This window comes from Ptiloglossa arizonensis, chromosome 6 (assembly GCF_051014685.1).
Source record: "Ptiloglossa arizonensis isolate GNS036 chromosome 6, iyPtiAriz1_principal, whole genome shotgun sequence".
NCBI classification, from domain to species: domain Eukaryota; kingdom Metazoa; phylum Arthropoda; class Insecta; order Hymenoptera; family Colletidae; genus Ptiloglossa; species Ptiloglossa arizonensis.
The window spans coordinates 6,658,437-6,683,673 of NC_135053.1; the positions used below are offsets into that span (position 1 = coordinate 6,658,437).

Here is a 25,237-nt window from a genome sequence, read left to right on the forward strand (position 1 = left end):
TTCTGTTTAAGACGAGTGCAACTTTAAAATTAATTAGAAAACAGTAAATATTTGAAATGTGTGAATGGATATTTTTAGAATTATGTATCTTCTGTCGTGTCGTCCTCAGAGCGTTCGATAACATTTTTAATAATTTTACAGTCCCTTACTCAATTATGCATTTAGTTTAATCATTTTCCATTCATTCCGTTACATCATTTTCGATAGAACTTTTGTACTATGATATGTTCCACAAAATCACGAGTACCCCCTTAATAATCATTTTACTTTTAATACGTATAAAAATATAAAACGCAAAATACGTGGGAATATTGACACTTTTTGGATAATCAAGCGTTCGGTTAATCAAATATTTGGATAAACGATATTCGTTGATAACAGAGCTTTCGTTTAAACGACGTTCGAATAATTTAGAATTTATTCTACTACAAATAATGCTTCCGTAATTTTCGCCAAATTGTATAACATCGGTAATTTCTGAACATTTTTTTTTTATCATGTGAAAGTATTAAATATGTTAACACCTCGATGATGATGATAAACGAGTAACGAAAATTCAATTTGTGACGCCAGCAACCATTCAAGCGATTAAACTATTACGTAACAGTATCCAAAAAATGTTAAAATAAGATCATTATGCACGGTCACTTTCTAGACTATTATTATTTAACTTTTATAATTATTTACATTTGTGTACAAAACGTACATAAATAAAATTATTCGACGTATTTTGTAGAAAGCACATCCGAATTACGATTAGTGATTAATTGAATTCAAAATAAAAGGAGAATAATTCTTATCTGAGAAATTTAGTTTTGTGTTCTTTGTAGGTTTAGTCTAATTTCATTCTTATTCATATTTTCGTACGATTACAAGTAAAATAAAATGATATTTATCATTATGTGAACTATAAGGCGATAACAAACAGATATACTTAAATTTTATTTGCTTATTATTTGGAATCTACCTCCACAGAGTAAAAGTGCGATGATAAATAGCTTATTCTATTTCCTTATATATACGAAATAAAATAGTGAAGGTTTAATCAAAATCGGTTCGGTCAATTTTCAGTTAACCCGGAGTAAGCAGATACAAATTCCAAGAATAGCTAACAATAAGTCGAAGTCGCCTAAAAATATTAGAAATGTAGACAAAATTACGATTTGATTTATATACATTGCATAGAGACTACGTACAGACGTAGAAATCCAGGTATCCAAATTTCGTTTGAACGGAAATTGTTTCGTTTAGAAAGACTTGTTATCCTCCAAATTAGAAAACGTTCTGATCGTATCATTATACTTGAGCCTAGATTCATCACACTTATGAATAGAATAGAACAACGAACCAAACACTCTATTCACTGCTCGCTTTTCAGCTACGTACACACTCGTAACGTGACCACAAATCCGAGCCTACAGTTTACTGACACTCCACTGCAAGGTATCTAAAGCGTACGCTCCGAAATCTTCATGAAGTTTTCAAATTGGTTTTGGAGTTCGCACGAGACTTCTGCGTATATCTATGCAGTCTTCCTAAACAGCTTGCCTCCACTTTGTTAGCTTATTACATTGTGTTAGTCTTTGTAAATTTGTCAGTAGATATTTTTATTGTTTTAAGTTAACATTCTCTTAGCTTATTTCTGACATATTGATATATTCCGAAAGTTTACTTCGCCGATAATTTTAGAAATATGATTATGTTTTTCCCTTAAAAAATGTTTTAACATCTACAAAGCATGCAATAGTGTTAAGATTACATTTCATATTATAAATATATAAAATATCACAGTATGTTATTTTCTGTGTTGAAAATTTACTGTCTGTGTGGTCTAAATACTACACAAACTTCCGAAAATTAGATTTCACTTGTATAACTGCACTTGTGCATGTAAAAATCGACTACATATCTTTGCATCGTAACAACATTGAATTAACATTATTGTGTTAATGTTAACGATTTATCAATGCGGCCCAATGTAAACGGTGGTCCAAATAAGATAACCTTTCTCTATAATTCCAACCCCAGCCAGTATGCACTATTTGAAATATCTAGTTTTTCTACAAGAAAGCTTTTCGTTGAGTTTATATTAATAATTTTATAGATAGTATAACATGAAAAATGGATTCATTTAAAATAAATTATATTATATAAGCCAGGCAATATTTTTCTATACAACTTTTGTGTGGCTTTGTTTAGAAAATCTAGATAAAAGCTAGCATCTACCCCATATCCTACGATAGTATTGTGTATAGTTGTTAAACACAAATAAGAATTATAATTTATATCAGAATACATCAATTATATTATATTAGTTTGAAAGTATTAACACGAATGTTCCTAGCGTTAATTTAATAGTATTTAGAAATTCTAGCCTTAGAATTACACTGTAGTGTGTATGCCACTAAAAATATGACATCTCAGTACCTTCGCTAAATTAAATAATAGGAAAAAGCATTGTTTAAGAAATTCTACAGTATAAAGGGATACATAATATGGCGACAATAATATTCAATTATGCAAAAGTCGTAGATTTAAAGGTCAACTTCATTTGTTTTAACGATACGTACAGTCTTTTATAGTAGAAGTAAACATTTATCGTAAAACTAATCATTCCTGAAATATTTAGTTAATAAGATATTAGCATCGTAACTTGCTAACTTCTGTGTTGCGTGTATGCTAATGTCAAAAAAAATAAATCTCCGATTAAGAAAAATGTGATATCATAAATATGTGTAGTAGTATACCCAACCTCACGTAAGCTGACTAAAATGTCTAAACCAATACACTCGCGACTCCTACTAGGATTGATCTCTTATTTATCCTACAATGCTTTTAATTACTTCGAATACAAATAAATGGCACATACACATACGTCGCTAGATTTGAAGCTAAGTATTTCAGAAACTATTCATTTTAGGAAAAATGTACTGTAACACTTTTTCTGTTTTAAAAAATAAAATCGATCTTCAAATCTCATTTACGAGTCCATTTACAAAGAAACAATTGCTACTGTATTGTACTCCTCTTAAAGTGATACAACGTCTGTAAGCAAAATTATTCCCTATGGTTTAAAGTAACAAAAATATTAAGGTTAGCTCCTTCTAGTGGAATATCCTACATGTAAAGATATTCTAAAACACTAACAACGTATAACTATGAATGTTACCCAAAAAATATATTAAAATTTTACCCAAAAAATATATTGAAATTTTTAAATTTCGCTAAATATATTTTATGAATATATAAAAGAAGTCAGCATGTTCTAGACAGAGATTAAAAAAACAGCTGAGAAGGAAATTATTACACGCATAATGCATGATCATAGACCTAACCAATTCTCAATGCTTAGCACTCATCGATTAAATACAAATGTAGTCCACAGTGAAATTCATTTTCAGTAACAACATAATAACCATAATCAAATAATTGTATCCATCCCTTTCAGCCCAAATGCAGGTACACCACATGCAATTTTAAGCATCAGAGTTACGATCCTTCGCCTTGAATTTCATTGGCGTGTGATTAGTGCGTAGACCGCGATGAATGTTCTCGCTATACATTAACTAAATCTAAGAAACAGAGATAGAATTTCTCTTGATTGAGCCGCTTAAAAGTTAATTATTAGAAAGTACCACTCCACGTTTTTATTTATAAGGACTACAATGTGAAGAAACAAGTAAACTAATCGATTTTACTCACCACATCGATGAGCTGCGAGAGCTTCAGCTTAATGCACACGCGTAGTACGTCTGAGGTATTCACAACAGGGCGCACTAGTTTATTATAGTTAGATAGCAGGTCGTCGTAAAGGCGTTTTGCATCCGGATTGCCGGCGACAGCACCGTGAACTACCAATGCCGAGAGGAACCATACGCGCAGTGTTTCCCCTATTATGGGGGGCATCATTGTCCCTTGATTCCTCCACTATGATTAACACACTCGCCCCCTTTGAACTCTCCCTCGACAACACGAACTGTGAATCACGAATCTGTAAAATATACGGAACAAGATGCATGTTAATTTTCAGTTTAACAGTAACAACGAAATCAAGGATACTAAGCTAGCGAAGAATCTATGTTCCATCCTACGTCTAATTTTAGTGCTACAATATTGCAAGTTTTCTGCACGCCTACAATTATTAGCTTGTAAACACGATCAAAGCATTCGTTGAACGCTAATTAACGTTCTTGGAAAAGGAACCATCTCTTCCTTACGAATTATCCTGTGCTTATCAGATCCATCACCTTGAATAACAAATTCATCGATTAAAAGCTTTCGTCACTCGCCGGAACTGTACAAATTTTCTATTTATATTCGGTGCAGGAACGATCAGAACAAAATGTTACAAAACTTGAGAATATTTCAAGATCGAAACGGAGTAGAACTATATACACTCGGTCCACAAGAAGAACACTCGAGAACCAACAACTTGCAGAGTTAGGACACTCACGGTTCTACAGTAAAACTCTCATTCAAATAAACATACCTAACACAAATTTACTTTACGCGCTTAAATTATACAGTGGATTATTGCAGGAGAACGGAGCTGAAAATTTCGCAATGATCGACATTCGCGCAATAATCAAAGCAACTAATCCAATTAAGGGGAGCTACGATATATTATTCGATATATCTCAACTATCTATGATCACTATATCAATTACTTCCCCAGCAACTTCATCCGTTGCTATGTCTTCATCCCTTTCATCTGTCTATGCAATGCGATGAATGAGACTCACGTACAATTAATAATGTTACAACAATCAAGATTCTATTATAACATATTTTACAGACTTTTATTAGATAAAATTTCAGCACATAGAACAAACGGTTTTTATAATTGCTTTAGTTTCGTAAAGTATTTGTAATCAAATTAAACAAAAAAAAAAAACAATTTTTAATCATTTTTTAAATATATGTAACGAATATCTATTATCATGTAAAATGTTTAATGTTAAACACTTAATTCTCGATTTGGGACTCTATTAAATATGTGTGCTACAGAAAGGCCATGCTATGCAATTCAGACGTTGTTACAGATTTGGTTGAATATATGTATATTCCAATTACTCAGGTAATATCATGTTCTACATACATATATGATTCACGCCGTATACTAACGATAGCTATTGATTGAGTACTGTTCACTTTCAACAATTTTTCAAAATTTTAGTACTGTCAATACTTAATTTCACAATTTGATGTGTTAAACATGTTACTCGAATCTGCCAAAATACAAGGCGGTAAATTTTTTAAATCCTCCCTTTATGCCTGAGCACACTTAACGTGAAATACAATTCTTTTAATCTGCACAGTGCTAATCATTCTTGTAAATATTGTTCCACATAACCACAAAGTTTATATTGAAAATTAAGCATTCGAAGTCAATAAAGCAGCTCGCACAACAGATCTCAGTTTATCACTAGGAATTTGGGATAGCTATACAGTTCATTCGCTGGAGCCTCAAGTAACTTGACCTCAAGATACTTTAACAGTTACTCCGTGGACTGATTTCCACAAATCTCGAAACAATACCTACAAGAGAAAGTCAAAAAGTTTCCTTCTCCTTAGACATACGATACATCGCTCAAACTCGTTACATCAAAACCAAATCCACTGATCGCTTAAAAATACATTCGTTTCAATATAAAGGAAAGTTGTCAAGAGGAAGAAACTTACAACAGTGTTGAGAAAGACTTTACACCAGATTGAGAACACCCTCTCCCCCTATGGCGTCAGCGTAGTGTGTTACGCCGAAAATACGCTGGTACTGATTGTCAGAGATCATTGGAGAAACACCGTTTGGCCGACCAAGAACGGTGCCCGATGCGTTATCAAACGGATCAAGATCATTGGCCTATAGGTGGCGCTGTATAAGACCGAGGTACTAGATTTCCAAGCAATTTAAAATTTTATATTCGGTTGCACTATTTTCCACCACAACAATGAACATATTTACGGTTGTAAAATATACATATCAGTTTCCGAAGTATCACTGTTAACATTATTTTCGATTTGATATATATTTTTCTCTGTACTTTCGTTAATTGTTTACATTCGTGTATATCTTTTTATTGCATTACTATCAAACGTAAGATTCTTCCTCCTGGAATCCCAAGAGTGAGCAATTTGGTAACATTTTCATACCCTGAATATATATGAAATCTACTAGTTATAGATACTTATGGCAGATTCGCAATCCGGGTAATCTCATCGATCATACAAGACAGTCGGACTAGCATCGTCGAACGGATCAAGAGGATCGGCTGGGTTTCCATGCATCTTGGCAGGTACCGTCACCTCCTCTGATCCGAGAGAGTGACATCAGTGCGGAGGTGAAGTTTCAGATGAAATATCTGAGACTGATTCTCGACAGCCACTGACGTTTTGAGGGCACTTCAGTCGTCCGGTTCCGCGATTAAAGAGGGTAGTCATCGCGTTGATCCGAATACTCCCCAATCTGGGGGAGCCGAACGATCGGGTCCGCTGCCTTTATATAGGAATAATCCACTCGGTGGCCCTGTATGGGGCCTCCGTCTGGGAGGGCATGACATTGCTTCACCGGATCCATAGCAATCTAGCCTTGCGAGTCCCCTGCACATGCAGGACGATGACCTACGATGCAGTAACTTCTCCGTCAAGACTCGCACACGGCTTATTATATAATAATAGCCGCTGCGAGACACCCGAGCAGGGATAAGTCCTGGCAGGATGAGAGGGAGAAACCCTCAAGCACCAGGCCGAGTAGTCAATGCTTTTGCAGTGGCAGCAGCGGCTGGCCCAACCGACCAGTGGTTCGGATAGTCAGGACCATCCAACCACTTTTGATGGAGTGGTTAAACAAAGGTTCCAGTGGCCTTATCTACCGAATAGGGAAGGCGCTGTCCGGGCATGAATATTTTGAACAGAACCTGTATCGCCTAGAGACTGAAGCGATCAGGCACTGCTAGCATTTCCCTGGCGACCAGGACACGGCGCAACATACACTAGAGGTGTGCTTCGATTGAACAGGTGAACGCAGTGTCCCGATGGATAAAATTGAAGGGACCTCTCTCTGGCAGGTATAATAAGTACCACGTTCAACGACGAGAGAGAATGGATGGCGGGGGCTATACGGAACGGGAGCGCGAGTTCACCAGCAGGGGGCGTGAAAAGCCTTCCTAGCCGGTCGTCTTACACTCTGTCTGGACCTCCGAGAGCACGGAGGTGACCAACAATAAACTGATATGTATTTTAGAGGGAGGGTTGCCCACCTTCCTCTCAAGAGTACAAGGCCGAGTCTGCCATAGACGAGGGATGAGCCATCCTCCCGTCCCCATCCTGGCAGGTGCAGTCGTAGAGAATACGAGCAGTCGCGAAATTAAAGCTCACGATCGTCCTTTCGTGCGACCCTCCCTGAAAAAAAGGTCAGCGGTGCAACGTGGCTCTACCCCGCTGCCAGGCGTCCCGACGCCGGGGATACGAAGATGGGGATGGTAAACGCCTCCCAACAAAAACACGTGGCGTACGCAGACACCACACCGCATGCGAGAAGGCACCGGATTTTATACTATTTGCAGTTCCCGGTTTCCTCCTGAAATCGTGCGAGTATGGCCATCGTGGAGGTTTAAGTGGGTAGGCTACACACCCGACTTAGTTGAGTACGGAGAATCCCACACTTCCCTCGAACCCTCGTCAAGGAGTCGAGGGTGTCTTTGATTTCCCCCACGTAAAAAAAAAAATGAACGGATGAGCGCCGTGTCCTGATGGAGGAAATTGGGAGAGACCTCTCAATGTTGGGTGGTGTGGTGAGCGATACGCTTGGCAGTGAGAGAAAGGGAAGGGCCGTGGACTTCTTCTGTGAACGAGTCGTGGAAAGGGAGCGTGAATGCGTAGGTGTGGTGGTCGTGTCAAGAGGCCGGCCCCCTAGTCGCTCGCCGCGCACCCTTTCTTTGGGCCGACAGGGAAGAGCCTGAAGTGCTTGAGTTTGAGGGGCTCAAGTTGCCTTCGGCTTCTTTTAAAATGGTTCCGACAACCAGGGGGTTGTTCCATGAATTTGGGCCTCACGGCCGCCCACAATGTGACTTCTAAGACGAGTGACGAGTGACTGACGAGGTCGACAAGGCTGAGACCCCCTCCCTTCCTCCTCGCACAACATACACGGGCGTGAACATGAGCGTGGTCATCACGCTACACAAGGAGAGGCACTGAAATTCTTTTCGCTGTCAGTTCCCGATATCTCTTCTTGGTCATACCAGAATGATCATCATGGACGTTTCTATTCCAGAGATTGTTCTATTCCAATTATCGCCAACCAACCTCTCGTAAGCGATCGATAAGCATTTAGTAACTCGTATTAGCTTAAACTGGTACGTTTTATATTACAGATTTTACATTAGTAACGTTTTACTACATAAGACAGTTTTATATTATAAATATATACAACTGCATTAAACATCACTTTAAAGATGTGATTCACCTTAAAAGTAAACTTATATTGAGACGTGTAGTTCAAGAAACTATATTTTCTGAGAATAATACTTGATCTATTGTTCCTAAAGATAAATACCAGACCCTGTTTCTGTGAAACACCAAGTTTCTGTTACTTAATAATAACATCAATTATAAGATACTTTCTATATAAGTTTCTATTTCCAGCTCTAAAAATATCGAAAAATAAATATAGAAACAAGCTTACAAATAATCTCAATAATTGTATAAGAGATGAAAATTACTAACTGTCTTCACCAAATTTCAAAGTAATTATAGTAATTATAAACTATAGGTCACTACCTGATACAAAAGCTAACACTAGCTTTTCATTAAATTTGTTGTCTCAAATTCATATATCAAAAAAGTACACTTCTTCCATTTCGAAAGAATTTCCTCCTTTTTATCATTTCGCCTCGAAGCGATCTTGAATAACTGAAATATTATAGATTGATGAAATTGTTATCGTATACATTACACGTGTACTTTCAAACTAGAATGCATCCGATGACCATTTCAAACCGCAACAAAATATGTTTACCATAAGATGATAATTTTGATTTCAATAAACGATAGTTTCGAAGATAATCTCATGGTAAAATATACATACGATGTATATTTTACTGTACATGTAGAAATTAGCAACGGGGAGAGAACTTGTGAGAAAAAGATCGATTGAATAGCCCCTCTGGTGGCAAGTACGAAAGGTGCCGCCACACCTACATATTTACGCAATTTCTATCTCCCAAATGGCAAATACTTGGGGAATAAATATTTTTCACAATTTCGATAGAAATATTAAATTTTCTTAAGAGCTTTTCTTAATTATGAATCAAATTTTTCTGTGAATTTAAAAGCTGAAATCGTTAAAACACCTGTTAGACTTGAAAATCTCTAACAGTACCATATTTACTTTCTACTCTTTCTCAATGTCTTACAAAGAAGATCACGATTTAAAACAAAAATAAAACATTTGAAGTCGACAAATGTAAACAAACAATAAATTTGAAATTTCAAATAGTTTTCTATTTTTATGAAAAAATTCTATGAAATGTACAAATTTAAAAATTGTCAAACCGAGAGCAATAATTATAAACCTTAAGGAGATATATATTTTTTGAGGCTAAAAAATCATTATCATTCTCCGAAAATTCTGCTGAATGTTTTTCACGCGTTCTTCAAATCTTTCATTGTTCAGCTGTTATTGTGATTATTGTCAAATGACATAAATTGTTCATGTCAGCGAATTTAAACGAGACATTTTTGTTTGCAATATAATTTTTAATTTCAACCCATATTAGCTCTATTGGATTGGGCTGATAGAATGGTAAAATGGAAGTTGAAGAATTTCAATATTTTTTCTCTTAGCCATTTTACCAATAGCGTACACGTGCTTCTCATTTTACTGCTTAATCATGTATATGTATATTGTATATTTCTTTTCCTTCATGAGTTGCTGAGTATTGTATTTAATTTTCGGGAATGATATGGACCATTATTCACGACGATAACCCCATTTGTTTCAACGTTATTAAAAATTCCTTCAAACTATTTCTCAAAGGATTCTGAATTCTTTTCGACGTGATCATTTTTAGACTTTTTTAATTTAAATGCCCAAAGAGCACCATTAACGATTCCCATTTCGCTGCCTGTATGAGCGATAATTAGTCACTTTCCCTTCCTTGAAGGATTTTTTAGGGTTTTCTGTTGAAACCTTTCTAAAAATTCCGACTGAGGAGAAATTACGCTATCACGTATCTTTTTCCACACTTTGAATTTTACGTGTCCTTCATTAATCCATGTTTTGTCCGTAAAATATATTGGACGATTAACTTCTCTGTGTTTCTGTAATTTCCTTAAATAATATTCTTAAATCAAATTTATCTCTTTGTTATCGTTTAAATAAATGTTACACCCTCCTCCATTATATTTAAAATTTATCTTTCTGATTAATGTATAAAGTGAACTTTTCTTGAAAGTAAGCAAAGAAAGATCAGCATTTATTTGTACCAATACCTTTTGTATTGTCGGTAATTTCACGGAGTTTAAACAAATTGTTGGATGATTCGCTTTATTATTCTTTTATCAAACTTATCCATCTTGTCAATAATTTTTTATCAAAACTTTTTCCTTCTTGGAGATACGATAGTATCTGGCGTGTTTTTCTTACGTACTTGAAGTATAGAGCTGAAAATATAATTAACAAATCATAATGAACTCTCTTGAAAAATATAACGTAAAATATACAATCAAATGTACAGCAACTCGAGTAGTTTCCTGTTCGATATATTTCATGCTCATGTTTGGATTATTTTTCAATGTTTTATTATAAATGTTAAAGATAATATTCTTTTCACTTGTGTTAAGATAATTCCTTTTAAATCGTTTCGTCATTGTTACATTTGTTACATTATTACATTGTCACTATTTTCAGTGCTTCCCTTAGCTCCGACATTAGTACTCTCAATATTTTCTTCGTTATTTATTTATTTGGATGTGTTCTACTGTGTGCCCTACTGTTGCTCCAAGACTTCCAATTCACTTCCTTCCTCACGGTCGAAACCTTAAAAAGTTGGCTAGATAGGAGAGGTATCCCTTGAATAGGAAGTATTTTTCTGTTTTGGACGCTTTCCTTTTAATGGCCTATTACCCTGAATGCATATGTTTGGCATCGAATTTTTCCACTAGTGGATGGCCATCACATCTCCAAAAGGCTACAGGTGTTGAAAAGTTCGGAAGAAATGGACTGAATAATGTTAGATTCGAATGACTGAACTGAACTTAAAAACATCGAACAATTCGAAAGAAACCGAACGATTCGATCTTTTTTCGAATAACGAATAAACCGAGCAACTTGAAAAAAACCGAACGATTCGAATTGAGCCAATCGGCTCGAAAGAACACGTGAGATGTGAATTCTGAGCGCTCTTTCAAACCGTTTGGTTTATTTCGAACCGGCAAAGAGTTCTCGATAACTGAGCAAGAGTCGTTCCTGAAGCTCGAACAAACCCGACAGCTGCAGACCATTTAACTGACCGCGTAGGCGTTAATGTAAACATTGGTATCTCGTCTCTTTGGATGGATTGTAGTATTTCTAGTCACTGCCTTCTTCTCTCTGCCCAGCATAGCGCAGAGAACGCTCATTGAGAGCGCGAAAAGTGCCCCAATTTCCCTTACAGGACACGAGACTCATTCGTACATGAAAGCACATCTCTAGAGTGTGCTGGGTCTTGTCTTGGTTATCGGAACGATACCAACAGCGTAGCGTTATTTCCTTCTTAATACAATATTAAACAATTATGCCTACACAATTCTGTACCATTCGGCAGCTGAAAGAACCGAAACCTCTGTCTAACCACTCCAACAGGACTGACTCAGTCACTATTGCCATTGCAACATCATTAACTGCTGATCCTTGTGCTTGGGCACTTGTAACTCTCGTCCCATCAGGACCACCCTCAGCTCGCATGAATTACAGCAGCTATTATAATAGGCCGCGTACAAGTCCACAAATAGATATAGCGAGGGAAGCCCCGACAGGATGACCGCTGCCTCGTGCAACACAGTCCTCTATCCGCGGTTGACTTGTGAGGTTTAGTGTATGACACTGCTGGGCCAGGAAGTGGATAGGTTGACTGCCCATACGGGCCCCCCATACAGGGCCACCGAGTGAACCATTCCCATGTAAAGGAGGTGGATTCGGTTTCTCGGCCGCCCCAGATTGAAAAGGAACCGCCCCAGATTGAAAAGGAACCGCCCCAAATTAAAAAGGAACCGCCCCAGATTGAAAAGGGACCGCCCCGGATTGAAAAAAAACTGCTCCAGTGTGTCGACTATCCTTTCTAACTGGAAGTTAGGCAACTACGATACTTCTCAAAACGCCAATGGCTGTCGAGGATCAGTTCCAGATATTTCATCTGGAACTTCATTTCGGCACTAGCGTCGCCCACTCGGATCAGAAGAGGTGACGATTCCTGTCAAGATCTATGGAAAACCAACATCTTGGCCTTATGGAGAACCTGACCTATGGAAAACCAGTATCTTAGCCTGATCCATTCGACGATACGAGTCCGACTGTCTTACGTATAAGATTGGCGAGATTGCCCAGATTGCGGATGTGCCATAAATAAATAATAGATTTCATATATACTCGGGATGTGAAAATGTTCATGGAATTGCCTGCTTTTGGGATCCTAGGAGTAAAAATCTTACGTGTGAAAGCAATGCAATGAAAAATGTACACAAATGTAAACAATTAATAAAAGTACAGAGGAAAATATACATCAAATCGAAAATAATGTTAACAGCAGTACTTCAGAAACTGATATGTATATTTTACAACCACAAATATGGTGTAACTTTAACTCATTGTTGTGGTGGAAAAATAGTGCGACTAAATATAAAATATTAGCAGAATTAGCAAGAAAGTATTTAAGTATTTTTGCTATGTTTGTTAGCTCAGAAAAGTTACTTTTGTCGGCTGAAAATACGAATGTAATTGTTTACTACTCCAGAACGTTAATTTATTGGTAAGTTTACATCAAAATAAAAAGTATTTGTTAATCATGGGGCTGGTCCATAAGTTCGTGCGGATTTTATTGCAATTTAAATTTTCTAGCGATTGTCTGATACATCATTCGATAGCTCTTGTTTTCTCCTTTTAGTTGATTGTTTACCTATCCGTTCTGTGTCAGTAATATAGTGATTAATTTTCGAGAACTATGAAAGATTAAATTAACAATAATGAACATCAACACGGTTTGCTTTACGAATTTAATCGTGGTTCTAAAGCTGTTGAAGTGGCCCGCAATATTTGCGCAGAGTACAGAGAAGGTTATATTGCTGGTAAAACGTCGCAGAAATGGTTTTCTCGATTCAGAGAGGCAACTTTTCAATAAATGATGAGCCACGTTATGGTCGAAAATTATGTGCATTGAATAAAATTTTGGCTGATATATTATGCATTGTGTACATAATTTTTTTCATTGCCAATAATACAATGGGCGCGCCGAAAACGACTGTAAGGCGATAGAGTTCTTGAAAAATAATATATTTCATTATTCGCGATCTGAGCAATCTCGCCGATATCATAAAACACGGACTCAACACTAATAAGACAATGTAATCTTACATACATCACAAATTACATTTCCTTTAGTTTCGGAAAGAGTGAGTAACATATTTCCAGATCTAGCTTTCACAGTTAGTCGTTATAATAAAAAATTAATTTTTAAATGATTATAAACACATATATTAATTAGTTAATTGCGTTATATACACAACTAATGGAATATACACTAAAAATACTGGTAAAGTCAGTATCATATAAATCATAAATAAAAAACTAAACTAATTATTAATAAAAAATAAAAAATATGTATTTGAGTATAATCATAGGGTATACATAATATTCCCGAGGTTCATTTTACTAATATTAGCTATCGATTATTAGCTACCATTATGAATTATACCAAATCGGCGGTTTGGTCGAGATTCTCAACTGTCTCATCATTTTGGTTATCTCGTCAGACTCGTGAGATTGAGTAACGGGTAACCAGATATCTTGGATACCTGGAGCAAAACAATAACTTTTAGATGAAAATTACTGCTGCAGATATTCTTCCGTGAAATGTAACATTGCGTATTACAGAACATGTATACTTTGGCTTTACAGTAACTAAAAGTATATACGCATACAGTAGATTTTCGAATAATACAGAGTCGTATAATGCGGTTTTCTGCACCATAAAACGTACCTTCTGTATTATTCGGGAGGAGAGATTGTATATATGTGCATTAACGTGCGCGTGTATATACGGACACTTCTAGTTATTTGTAAAGCCCAAGCATACGTGTTCAGTAACGATTTTACTTCAAGGAAAAGTACCAAAAACTGTCATTTGTTACCATTAATAGCAGCCGTATACTCAGCGAAAGGGGTACTAGTTGTTCTCAGTTTTGTTAGAATTTCCACAAACTTTCTTAAAAATAACCCATAATATACAGATATTTATTAATTCTACTTATTACAATAAATATTTTTTTCCAACAGAATGAATTTTATTCAGATTATAAGATCCGCAACCTTGAGAAAGTACAACTATGTGGCTGAGAGTTTAAACCTATTTCTCGCCGATTTCATTAAGCAAATGGCTCCGAATTAAGAGTTAATTGCCGCAAGCACAAAGTGCATCTATGACAAGGATTACTGAACAAGCTTTACCAAGGAATCTACCAGCGACTTAAAACGAAAGGAATTTTTTAAGTAACCGTTTATTTTCATTCAAGAACATTTTTTGAATCTTCTTAAAAAATGTTTATGCATCCTTCTTGTGGTGACATACTATGCTTATTAAATTATCTAAATAATTACTTCAGAAATTTGAAGTGGACGAGGACGCAATGCACTAATTAAGTGAATTGTACTTATTAGAACATTTCAAAGTTTGTAAACGTCAGTGTAACCACACGGTCCTTGATACTATACTATGATAAAACGGATGGAATTGTATTATCTTTAAATAATTTTTATTTAATCGATTTTAAACTAACAATATTTTTTAAATTGCTAATAAAGTAGAACAAACAGAATCATAATTTCAATGAAAAGATCAAAATTATTTTTTTAAGCTGAAACAATTTTTATGTGGTATTCTGTGATCTTTGGTATAAGTTTCCAAAAACTCATTATCGTTCGATTTCTAATTCAACAGTTGAAATCTTTTGAAAGAGTGAAGCACTATTCTTCAAACAGCTGTAAAATCCACAATTCTCAATATTTTAAAAATATCTCCGAAATGTACCTTCACAAGCTATAAAACATTCAAATTTGAGAAAAATCCGAAATAATGCTCCACTTAGTTCGATTTCACAGCAAATGACCTTTACACGTGTTTATAAAAACTTTTTTCTCATAAGACGATTAAGTAGTTATTATTTCCTGATTTCATAGAATGTATAGATGCATGTTATACAAAAAATTGCTTTTTTTTGACATAATCGCTAAATAGTCTCACTCTGAAGAAATTGGTAAATTCGATGTCCAATTTTATACTATTTGACATAGAAAACTGTAATAAAAGTTATTACTACGCATATATTATTGTAGTAATTGAAATCAACGTGTGCTCAAATAATGTCAAAGATCAATTGTGTCAACAGTGAATAAACTTTGGAAAAAAATACTGTGAAACAAAAAGTAGTAATTTATCAGAGGGTACTATTATAATATTGACCATACGTTAAATTATGTCAATCCTAATAATATGCCCAAGAAAAAACTATTATTTGCTCTATACCCATTTGTTAGATAAACAAAGTTGCAGAAATTTTGAGGACATAAGAAACAAAAATACAGTTTACATGATCTTACATACTTCTCATAAATCATAAGAATATATAAATAATATATACAAAGGCAAAGAATCACATACAAAGCAGATGAGCAAATGAAAGCAGGAAAATGATGTCTAAAACTACTAAATATATGTAATAACTTTTCTCAATTTCTTATTTAATATTCCGTATTTAGAGAAACTATTTCATATATTAGTTTCACAAATGTATAGTAGTTTTCCATATTAGGGATGTTATTAACTGGATAGGGATGTGAGTAATTCGTAATTTTAACTTGGCAAATAATTCAGTCAGAATTACTCCAATTATTTGAATTGTCATGATTCCAGATTAGTCTGTTATGGTAAACCTACCAGTGACCTATTCGTGGAATGTATCGAAGTATGCTTGAATACCTATTCTCTCAAATAGCACTGCAGTCATGCTAATGCATGGACACCGCATAATACAATGCGATACAATGAAACAATATTTCTATATGTAAACATTATTTTTGACCGATATGGGTGACTTCCGATAGCTTAATGCAAACACGTACCATAAATCCATTTATGAGTTATACAAATTTAATCCAAGAGATAGATCGTAAGATAGTTTTTCAACATTGTTTAAAAAGTAAACCTCTCTAAAAAAAAGAAAATTTTTGTGTATAAAATTTTAGACCATAAATGTTCATTATGGTTATTTTAATTAATTCTAGTATTAATAAATGAATTAAATATACCACGCTACGTACTGCAAATAATGTAAAAAAAAGTAAACAATTGTAATAATCAGAATAATATGTTTGTATAATTTTCTATGAAATAAGGTAAGTGGTATATAAAGTATGTCTCAGCAATCGTAATATAACCTTTGTATAAAAAGAAATTGGAAATGTTGAATGACATTTTTTTTACAACCTTTTGTTATCGACAAAAATAACTTTAAAAGAATATTGGTTGTACATGCACTTGATTAACAATATGCTAACTATTAAAAGACAAACACAAAATTGCCTGAGAAAGTGTTGCAATCTCAGAATCGTGATGTGACAACTTCTTAGACAAATAGATAAAGTTTAATCGGTGTTATCGTTCCAGCTCGTTCGCTTTTATACTAATCAGGAACGAGAGTAAGGAGGAGTGAAATTGAGTAAGATACAATTAACACGGTACAAGTAGTTCTAAGAAGTACTGAGGATAACTTTGTGACAACTCAAGCAATACTGTATATGCGTTCTTATTTCTACTTATAAAAGTCTTGAGAAGGTAACTGTCTTATTCTTATTTATAACAGTAAAAATTATCTTTCACAATATTGCAAATCAAAAAGACTGTATTTACTTATACTTGGCTTAGTAACTGTATATTAAGAAGGAATATTGATTCAAGAGTAGTCATTAAATGACATTGTAGACTCTGCTTAATCGTATGTGCTACAAAAGGGAGAATTCTGATTAATAGGGCCCCTATTTCTTTTAGAACAGATTTTTTCAATTCTTTACAGTACAAAGCATACATACCATTCATTTATTAGTGTATAAATTATTCATTATGAATTTCACTAATATACAAAAGGCAATATTGTATAAAATGTACCATATGTCCACTTGCTTACTATTAATGAATACGAATGTAATAACATTTACATACCGATATTTGAGTTCGATTAATTTTATTTCTTCTTATAATTCACAAGATGGTTTAATCTCATATATTAGAAAGGGACATAATGGACTACAACGTTCGTACATATACATAATACAAATATAAATATTTTAACATTTTTACTTATTTTGCACGTTTTATCGTTCCACGTTTTACCGTTCGTTTGTTTTTTCTAACGTTCGTTTATTTCTTTTAATGAAATACTCTTTATAAAATTTGAAGCTTACAATATAATCGTATCATGCATAAAAACTACGAAATTAATGTAAGACTTCAATTATTATATTTTTTTACATCACTTTTAACCCACCTGATAAACAAGAACACACAAGAATAAATCAATAGACACTGAACTTTAACATTAGAATGTAAATTTGAAACCATGCCTTCTAACAAATTCCTGAGAATCATATAAATAATTTCACTACACTGTAATGTCATAAAATCTTCAAATAGTATTCTATAGAGGAAAAGACCTTCTTTGTCAGCGTATTGGGTCAGACGTCCACATTCTACTTACACGTAACACCACATTTTCTTCAATTCAAGACTGTTCTTTCTTTCTTCTTGCAATCACGTTGGTCAAACAGAATATTGTACCAGAGAATCTGTTTATCAACTTTTCAATTCCATAAATCATATACACATTTTACAACAGAATTTGTTTTATTATTACAATTCTCGAAAATACGTATTTCCATTGCTCGGTCACATATTTTCGCTCTCGTTTCTCTAAAACTTCGATTTGCTAGATTTCCTAAGCGTAGAATTCACGAACTCACAAATATAATAAACTCACGTATTAACACACCCGCATTGGAGGAAAGTAACAATAGAAATAGCACTCTTTTCAAGAACACTGATGAATGATTAAGACACTGATGAATGATTAAGACACTGATGAATCTTACTCAAATTTACGAATACAATGTTTCATGGAAATCAACGTTGACTATCTAAGAGACAAAAAGTGCTTTCGGAGATCTAACAGATGAACACTCAACATAGCAAAGTATGTAAGAATAATTCGTAGATTTGAACGAATCAATTTATATGAATTTTCCATATACAAGCAAAGTCTCTTTATATGTAAAAAATAATCGATTAAGAGTAGGCACCATAAATATATTTGTTACATATGTTGAAAGTGGAATTCAAACAGTTAAAAATTGAGTGAAAAAATCATTATTTTGCCTTCAGAAGGCCATATTTGGTCGGTGATGTATCTATTGTTTTATAAATTATACCTTCTCAAACGTTTCGAGTGTTTATTTTAATTAAATGAAATTAAAAAGTCGTAATTTTCCGATCACAATGCTGAAAAATCAACCGCTCTTATCGATCGATTCATTGTGCTATGGTTAGAGAAAAAAATGTAGACTACAAAATTGATCTATTTATGGGTTCCTAAAGAGAGAGTAATTTCTATTTAGGTACATTTCGATATATCAAATAGCCGATTCCTCGATCTAACGAGGAATCCGTAAAGTGACCCACATGCTAAAAGATTTTTCACCCCTGATTAAAGACGAATAGAACTACCTCAATTGTGGCAGGCATGAGGATAAGTTTTTTTGTCATACTACAGAAAATAGTTAATAACAAATTATTGTGTTTTATCTTAAAATACGAATGTATATACGTTTCAAATTACGAACTTGTAAATCTGACACATTTTTTTACATTAAATCCTAAATAACACCTAATAAACAACATTTCGAATGGAAATATACCTATAATGTCATTTTCACGCAAAATGTTGGCAATATTACTCTAAAAATATTATTCGCATATTTTGCGACATAAACTGTACTTAAATCTTGTAGAAGATAAGTGAGAAAACTTGGCAAGAATTGTTGAGATAGCTGTGGTTTTCATTGGTTCTACTACTACTTAAAAAAATGTTATACAGAGAATACAATTGACTTTTCTGCCTTCAATTATAAAGTTTATTTTTTTGAGTCTAAAAAGTACTTATCCTTGTAATATCAACAGTCTGCTTGCTCTTCTACGGTACAATAAAATTGTACTAACACCAGTATTATACACAAGCATACAAAATAATTCTGTAATATTATAAAATTGTGCGCGCGCGTGTAATTATAATATAGCAAGAGAGAACTTTGTTTCTTAATATTTGTAATATCTAAACGAAGAGTTCTATACATTTTTTGTTATTGTATATCTGTATACTAAAACCTGATATTCCCGATGTCTATTGTAATAGTGCAATTTTATAATATCGTAATATGACAAATTAGGGCTATTATAAAGATAAGTATTTTCCAGAATTTAAAGTTAAAACATTATAATATCCGAAGGAAAAAACTTATAGTAGTGGAACCGATGAAAAGCAGGGGCATTTTAACAATTCTTGCCAGATGATACATTAAAAAAGATTAAAATATAAAATTGGATGCAAAAGATATCGTATCGTATTTATTAAGATACCACTTATCGTCCGATCGTTTTTCTTTTTTTTAAACTACCAAACATACCGAGTGAAACGTTCAATGCATCATTTATAATATAAAGAACATCGCTGTAAAATATATCTATAAACCGATGTACCATGTTCCTTGTGTTTATAATGAAAGATGTAGTCACTTATTACCCTCCGAACCGTGTTTAATATGCAATGCGTTAATAAACTTAAAGCGATGGGGTCTAGTACGAATACTTAAATCACCCTATCTGCCCTGAATTAAGGTCCGCCGATTATCTCTAAGCACGGTCTCAACATCCGAACGTATTCTCACAAGCTCTGCGCAAAAGCAAAGATATGTCACTCTTGCGAACGACACCCTGTTAAGGAGATCATTACCTAAATAGCTATGGTAGGGGTAACCAAGTGGGGTTTCGAACGCTAAACATTAAATAGTGGCGGCGTAATCGACTGGAAATGAATGGAAATTTGATAATGACATGCATCGTGAAACTTAATTAAATTCGTGCAGCCTAATGTGTCTATCAATAAAGTAGGGAACCGTATTTCACGCGAAACGGTGTGCGAGATTTTTACGACACAACTTACTCGAATATGATACACGGTAACGTAAACGAAATCAGTTTTCAAATAATCGTGTGACTCGACAGGGATTAAAGAACATACGACTGAGATCAAAAGAAAAGGTAAAACGTGTCTCCGTCTATCTATCGTCGGAAGATGAAAATTGGATCGCTAGCGCACTCCGGAATTCAATTTAAATAACTTAATTTATCGCACATCGGTTCCGCGTTAATGTACATTAAGAGAGTTGCTGTAATCGTATTTTCCGTGACATTAAAAGCGTATTAATAATATCGTGTAACTTTAAGTTGCAAGACATCCATTTGTCTTGAACTTGCTGCAAAAATATATCCACGTTCCGTAAACTATACTAATTAATACCGGTATAGACACTATTCACAATTATATCGATCATTTGTTTACTGACTTTTACTTGAACAATCGAAGAAATGTATGTTAACCGATGCATTAACTGTTGTAAATAAAAGATATAATATAATGAAGTAACAATCTCCTAATCGCAGATGGGGTTTACACGTACATGAGTGAAAATTTATTATACGAATAATGCATTCGTGCAAATTATAACGCGTTATCATAGGCAAATACACTGCGAATTTAAAGAAACTGATATCGAGTATTAATTCATCAACTTCGTGATGAACACACTGCTAAGTGAAATCGTTGAACTAGAACACGGTGCTAAACATTAGAGTTTTTCACGAAGAAAAGTTATATTCGAACTGAACATAAACAATTTGAATATGCAACAAACTCGAACATTTAATATATTATGTTTCCATTCACTTGCAAAACGAGAATGCAACTCCTGCATTCGCATATGGGAGCTGTTTCCCAAAAATCAGAAAATACAGAGGCGAACCTCTTCTAGAATACTGGCACGTTATACAGGATGGGCCAACTTTGATTGACTATTTTTAGAAATTTGTAATTCTTGTAGAGTTTAATTTTGTTATCTTTCTTTTCTTTTTTTTTCGGATCATACGAATTTAAAAAGAAATGTAACAAATTACACTTTCGTGTGAAAAGAAAGATTCCAATGAAAGATTAAAATTATAAAAGTTATATGCATTTCACATCGGTCGGTTCAAGTCGGCCCACCCAGTATTTAGACAAATTGTAAATAAATATTCGTAGTTGAATTTCCTGATAATATAACGCACATTGCTTTAAATTTTTGACGATTTCGAAGCAAAATAATTGGTTCCTGAAGAGACTGCAGCTACACACACACACACACACGTATACATATGTATTTATGTATATTAACGAGTACCGTACGCTCTACCGTGTTTCGGCAATGGATACCAACGTCGAAAGCAATTTCCACAAAAGTTCGGATCACGGTCAGAACTGAGATGGAAAGCATGCTTAATTTATCAGGAATAGAAGCAAACGCGAGTGCAAGCGTCGCTATTAAAGGACAACGAAGTGCTGTAGCCATCATTTCCGAGCGCTGCATTGCGAATCGGCAAACGACTGATTGATTCGCGTATCTCGCGGAAGGCCATTAGAGGAAAGTACGCTGCAACTCAACGAGATAACCGCTGGATGTAAATTCAAGCCTATATCTGACAGCATTTAATCCGATTTTCAACGATCGTTATGCAGGTTGTCTGATCAGTCTAGGTGAACCACTCATCGGTGTTGGGATTAGGATTATCTCAATGGATTTCCCCACTTTGATATTAAGCTGGAAACTCGTACGTTTTCGAGTCACAAATTGCACTGTGCACTGGTATCCGCGTAAACAGACGACTTTACCATCTCGATCGAGTAACATATACGTCGTAAATATTTGCGACCTCTGCAAGCACCCCACTAGTTGTTTGTTGATTGGTCGAGTTCATAGGAAACATATCGAGTTCGTAATAAAATTTCCGAGATAGGTTTTCATTCGTGTTTTACAATACTACCATCAAGTACCGCAAAAGATGTTCCTCGACCGAGAATATTACGAATATGTCAATAGACGATACAGTTTATATAGAAACAAACAAATGGTAAATGACGAATGGTAGAGACAGTGTAAAGTTAAAAATAATCGTGAATAATCCCTTTCGATATTGTAAATAACAACACGATTGATTTAAGGAACAGTGAGTTCGCAAAAATCATTTAGAACCATAATTAAAAAAGGTATGTTATTACGATCATATTGAATAAAGAAAGAAAAGAAACAACAGTCCCAATGAACGATGGACGAATCCATCTTAGTTCGCTCTTTTGTCATAAATGTTCGAAGGTCTAATTACTAATGTATCGAGTAATAATCGTGTTCAATTAATTGATGATGTTTGGCGCAGAATTATTATTATTATTGGTCCAACATTACCGAGTACGTTTATTACTCAACAAAATTCGGCCGATACTATGTGGCCAATTAATCGATCGAAATATTTTAAAAACAAACATGTATGCAAAAGATTTGTCAATGTCGTTAATTATTTAATTTAACAAGTTCGTTAGGTTCCATGTACGCATCGTTTTTAGCACACGAAAGATTTTTTCGTCTATTGCATCTGTCTAATATGGATTACTTTTATTCGTAATCAACGTTTTTCGAATATAATCGCAAATGACTAGAAACAACATTTTTGAAACGATAAATACACAACATTTGATAATCTGTTTCACGTTTACACTGTTTTCTATTTAAATCGAGCAATGTAAAAGTTCTACTTGTTTACAAAAGGTGAAAAACTAATACCGATCAGCACCAATAAGAGAAAATTAAGTTGGTAAAAGGTACGAAGAAGAAAGGTGTTAAGAGATAATGCTTTCGAAATTGAATCGTTCGAAAATTCAACAAAATGTTAAGCAAACATTATAACAAACTTCTATCGATCGGTATTGTACAATGTATTCGTTATAACGTTGGTATTTATTGCACAAAAAGTCAACAAATCTCCCTTCAAACGGAATACCAATACCTGCGCAATTAAAAAAAAAGAAAAAAGAAAAAAGAAAAAAGAGAGCCCGAACGCAGGGTACAACACCGTAATTAAAATCTAAAGTGTACCATGAATAATATTACAAGTTTCTGGTCCACTGTCGTGAAAAAAGAGTGGCAAACGACCATGCAGAGTAACGAATACGAATGTCGTTAGCGAGAGAGTCCGACTATTTGTTCGCGTCTCGTACCTGGCTGGGGATTTGAATTACCCGTATGAGACTAAATTTGCTCCTCTTCCAGGCATCGTAACTTGCCGATGGGTGGCCCGCGTGTCGTATTTCAAGCCGATGTCACCGCACGCACCGATACACAAGTGGAAACGTGAATTTACGATGGATCGCGTACATGCGCTCGGCAACGACGAAGGATCGATCAACACTCCGCTCTCACCTACGGTCCCTGCCAGTCTACACAGCCGCGAATGTCTAATTACTTTTACGTTGCTAACTGGGTCAACGATATTTTATTTCGGATAATCGCAGACCTCGGGTAAGGTGACCCTCTTTCCGAGAATCGCGCGACGTCTTCGTTCATCGCGGCACACCAACATTGAATCATTAAAGTGCCAGTAACGTCTTCGCGATACGCTGGAATTTCGAACCGCATCTTCTTTTACGTGGACACTTCCCGCAATTTACACGCCAATTTAACGTGACTACCGTCACGGCACATCGGTTTGTGGCGCGCTTCGCGATTCAGTGTTTTCCGCCCGTTGGAGGAACCAACTCCGCGAAGTTAAATGGAAAATAGTAGTCGGTGGACTTAGCGACGGATAACCGACCGTTTAAAAACCCTCCTTTCCTTACAGGGAGTAACGAATTTTCAGTGTTTTCTATTCAACGGGTCGAACGCGACGCCTTTCTTCGTCCTTAAATGTAATTGTCAACAGACGGAACGACACCCCCTATTTAATGTGAAACTGCAGCAGCACTACTTAAACATCTCTTTGTACGTAACTGTCGATCGAAGACAGCTAGAAATTAAATGCACACAACGCTCTCGATTATTCGATGCGTTTAGAAATCCTGCGGAGTAAAGCATGACTGTGCGTCGCTCGAGTAAACAAAACACGATCGACGACCAGCGCAATGGAAATTCACCGAAAACTTGAAATGTACATCGATGCCGCGACAGTTGACAAGTTGACACTGACCTAACCTCGCGCGCTCCAGGCCACGCCGGTCTCGAAGCAACTTCCGAAACCGCTGCACACCCGTACGCACTGCACCCACGACTGAACAACGGGGGGTACCGACTCCTCGTCCTCGAGTTCGAAGATTTCACCCGGCCGGTGGCGCCACTGAGCGAGTACACGTACCAGCGAGTTGCGGGAGCGTGACGGGAGAATACCAACAACTGAAGAGAGAGAAGAGGACAGTGAAGACTCGGGCAGGAATCTGGACCAATCCTGCGCGCGCATAAACGCGATGCCTTGACGTATGCACGCGACACGAGACATTGGTATAGTAGTTCGCAAGGTGCGATCTCAAAAAAAGGTGTCGACGCTCCGCCCACGAAAGGCTTCGCTCTTGAGAGGATTAAATTTTTTCTTTGAACCGCACAAACGATGCGAGTAATTGAATCATTGACTAGTTGGAACTTGGAAGACCGAGGAGGAACTAATAGTGTATGGTTTTACGAAAACATCGCTTTAAAAATCGGTTTACAGCTCCGATCTCGTCTAAATTCGCTAGTGCGATCGAACGTTTCGAAGAATAAAAAATTCATTCCATCGTAAATCCGTTTAACCGAAATATCGAGCCAGACTGGTCG

General features: G+C 35.3%; 2 protein-coding genes across 2 annotated transcripts in view; one reads left to right on the plus strand and one right to left on the minus strand.

The window, feature by feature from the left end:
* Nachralpha4 (nicotinic acetylcholine receptor alpha4) overlaps window positions 1-24,690 on the minus strand; it is a 387,449-nt gene extending 362,759 nt beyond the window's left edge. The window contains exons 1-2 of the mRNA XM_076314742.1: window positions 24,618-24,690; window positions 3,703-3,991 (exon numbers count right to left, since the gene is read on the minus strand). Coding sequence (XP_076170857.1) covers window positions 3,703-3,909 — 207 coding nt within the window. The 5' untranslated portion in view covers window positions 3,910-3,991; window positions 24,618-24,690. The remainder of the gene's footprint in view (window positions 1-3,702; window positions 3,992-24,617) is intronic.
* LOC143148367 (uncharacterized) lies at window positions 12,357-13,262 on the plus strand. The gene is made up of 3 exons (XM_076314660.1): window positions 12,357-12,436; window positions 12,738-13,001; window positions 13,137-13,262. The coding sequence occupies exons 1-3, from the start codon at window positions 12,357-12,359 to the stop codon at window positions 13,138-13,140; spliced, it is 348 nt and encodes a 115-aa protein (XP_076170775.1). The 3' UTR covers window positions 13,141-13,262.
* Window positions 24,691-25,237: the final 547 nt, after the last annotated feature.

Coding starts and splice junctions, on each gene's coding strand:
- LOC143148367 (XM_076314660.1), top strand. CDS start 12,357: ATGGCTGTCGAGGATCAGTTCCAGATATTTCATCTGGAACTTCATTTC. Junction 12,437..12,737: donor GCCCACTCGGATCAGAAGAG/GTGACGATTCCT, acceptor AATTAATAAAAG/TACAGAGGAAAATATACATC.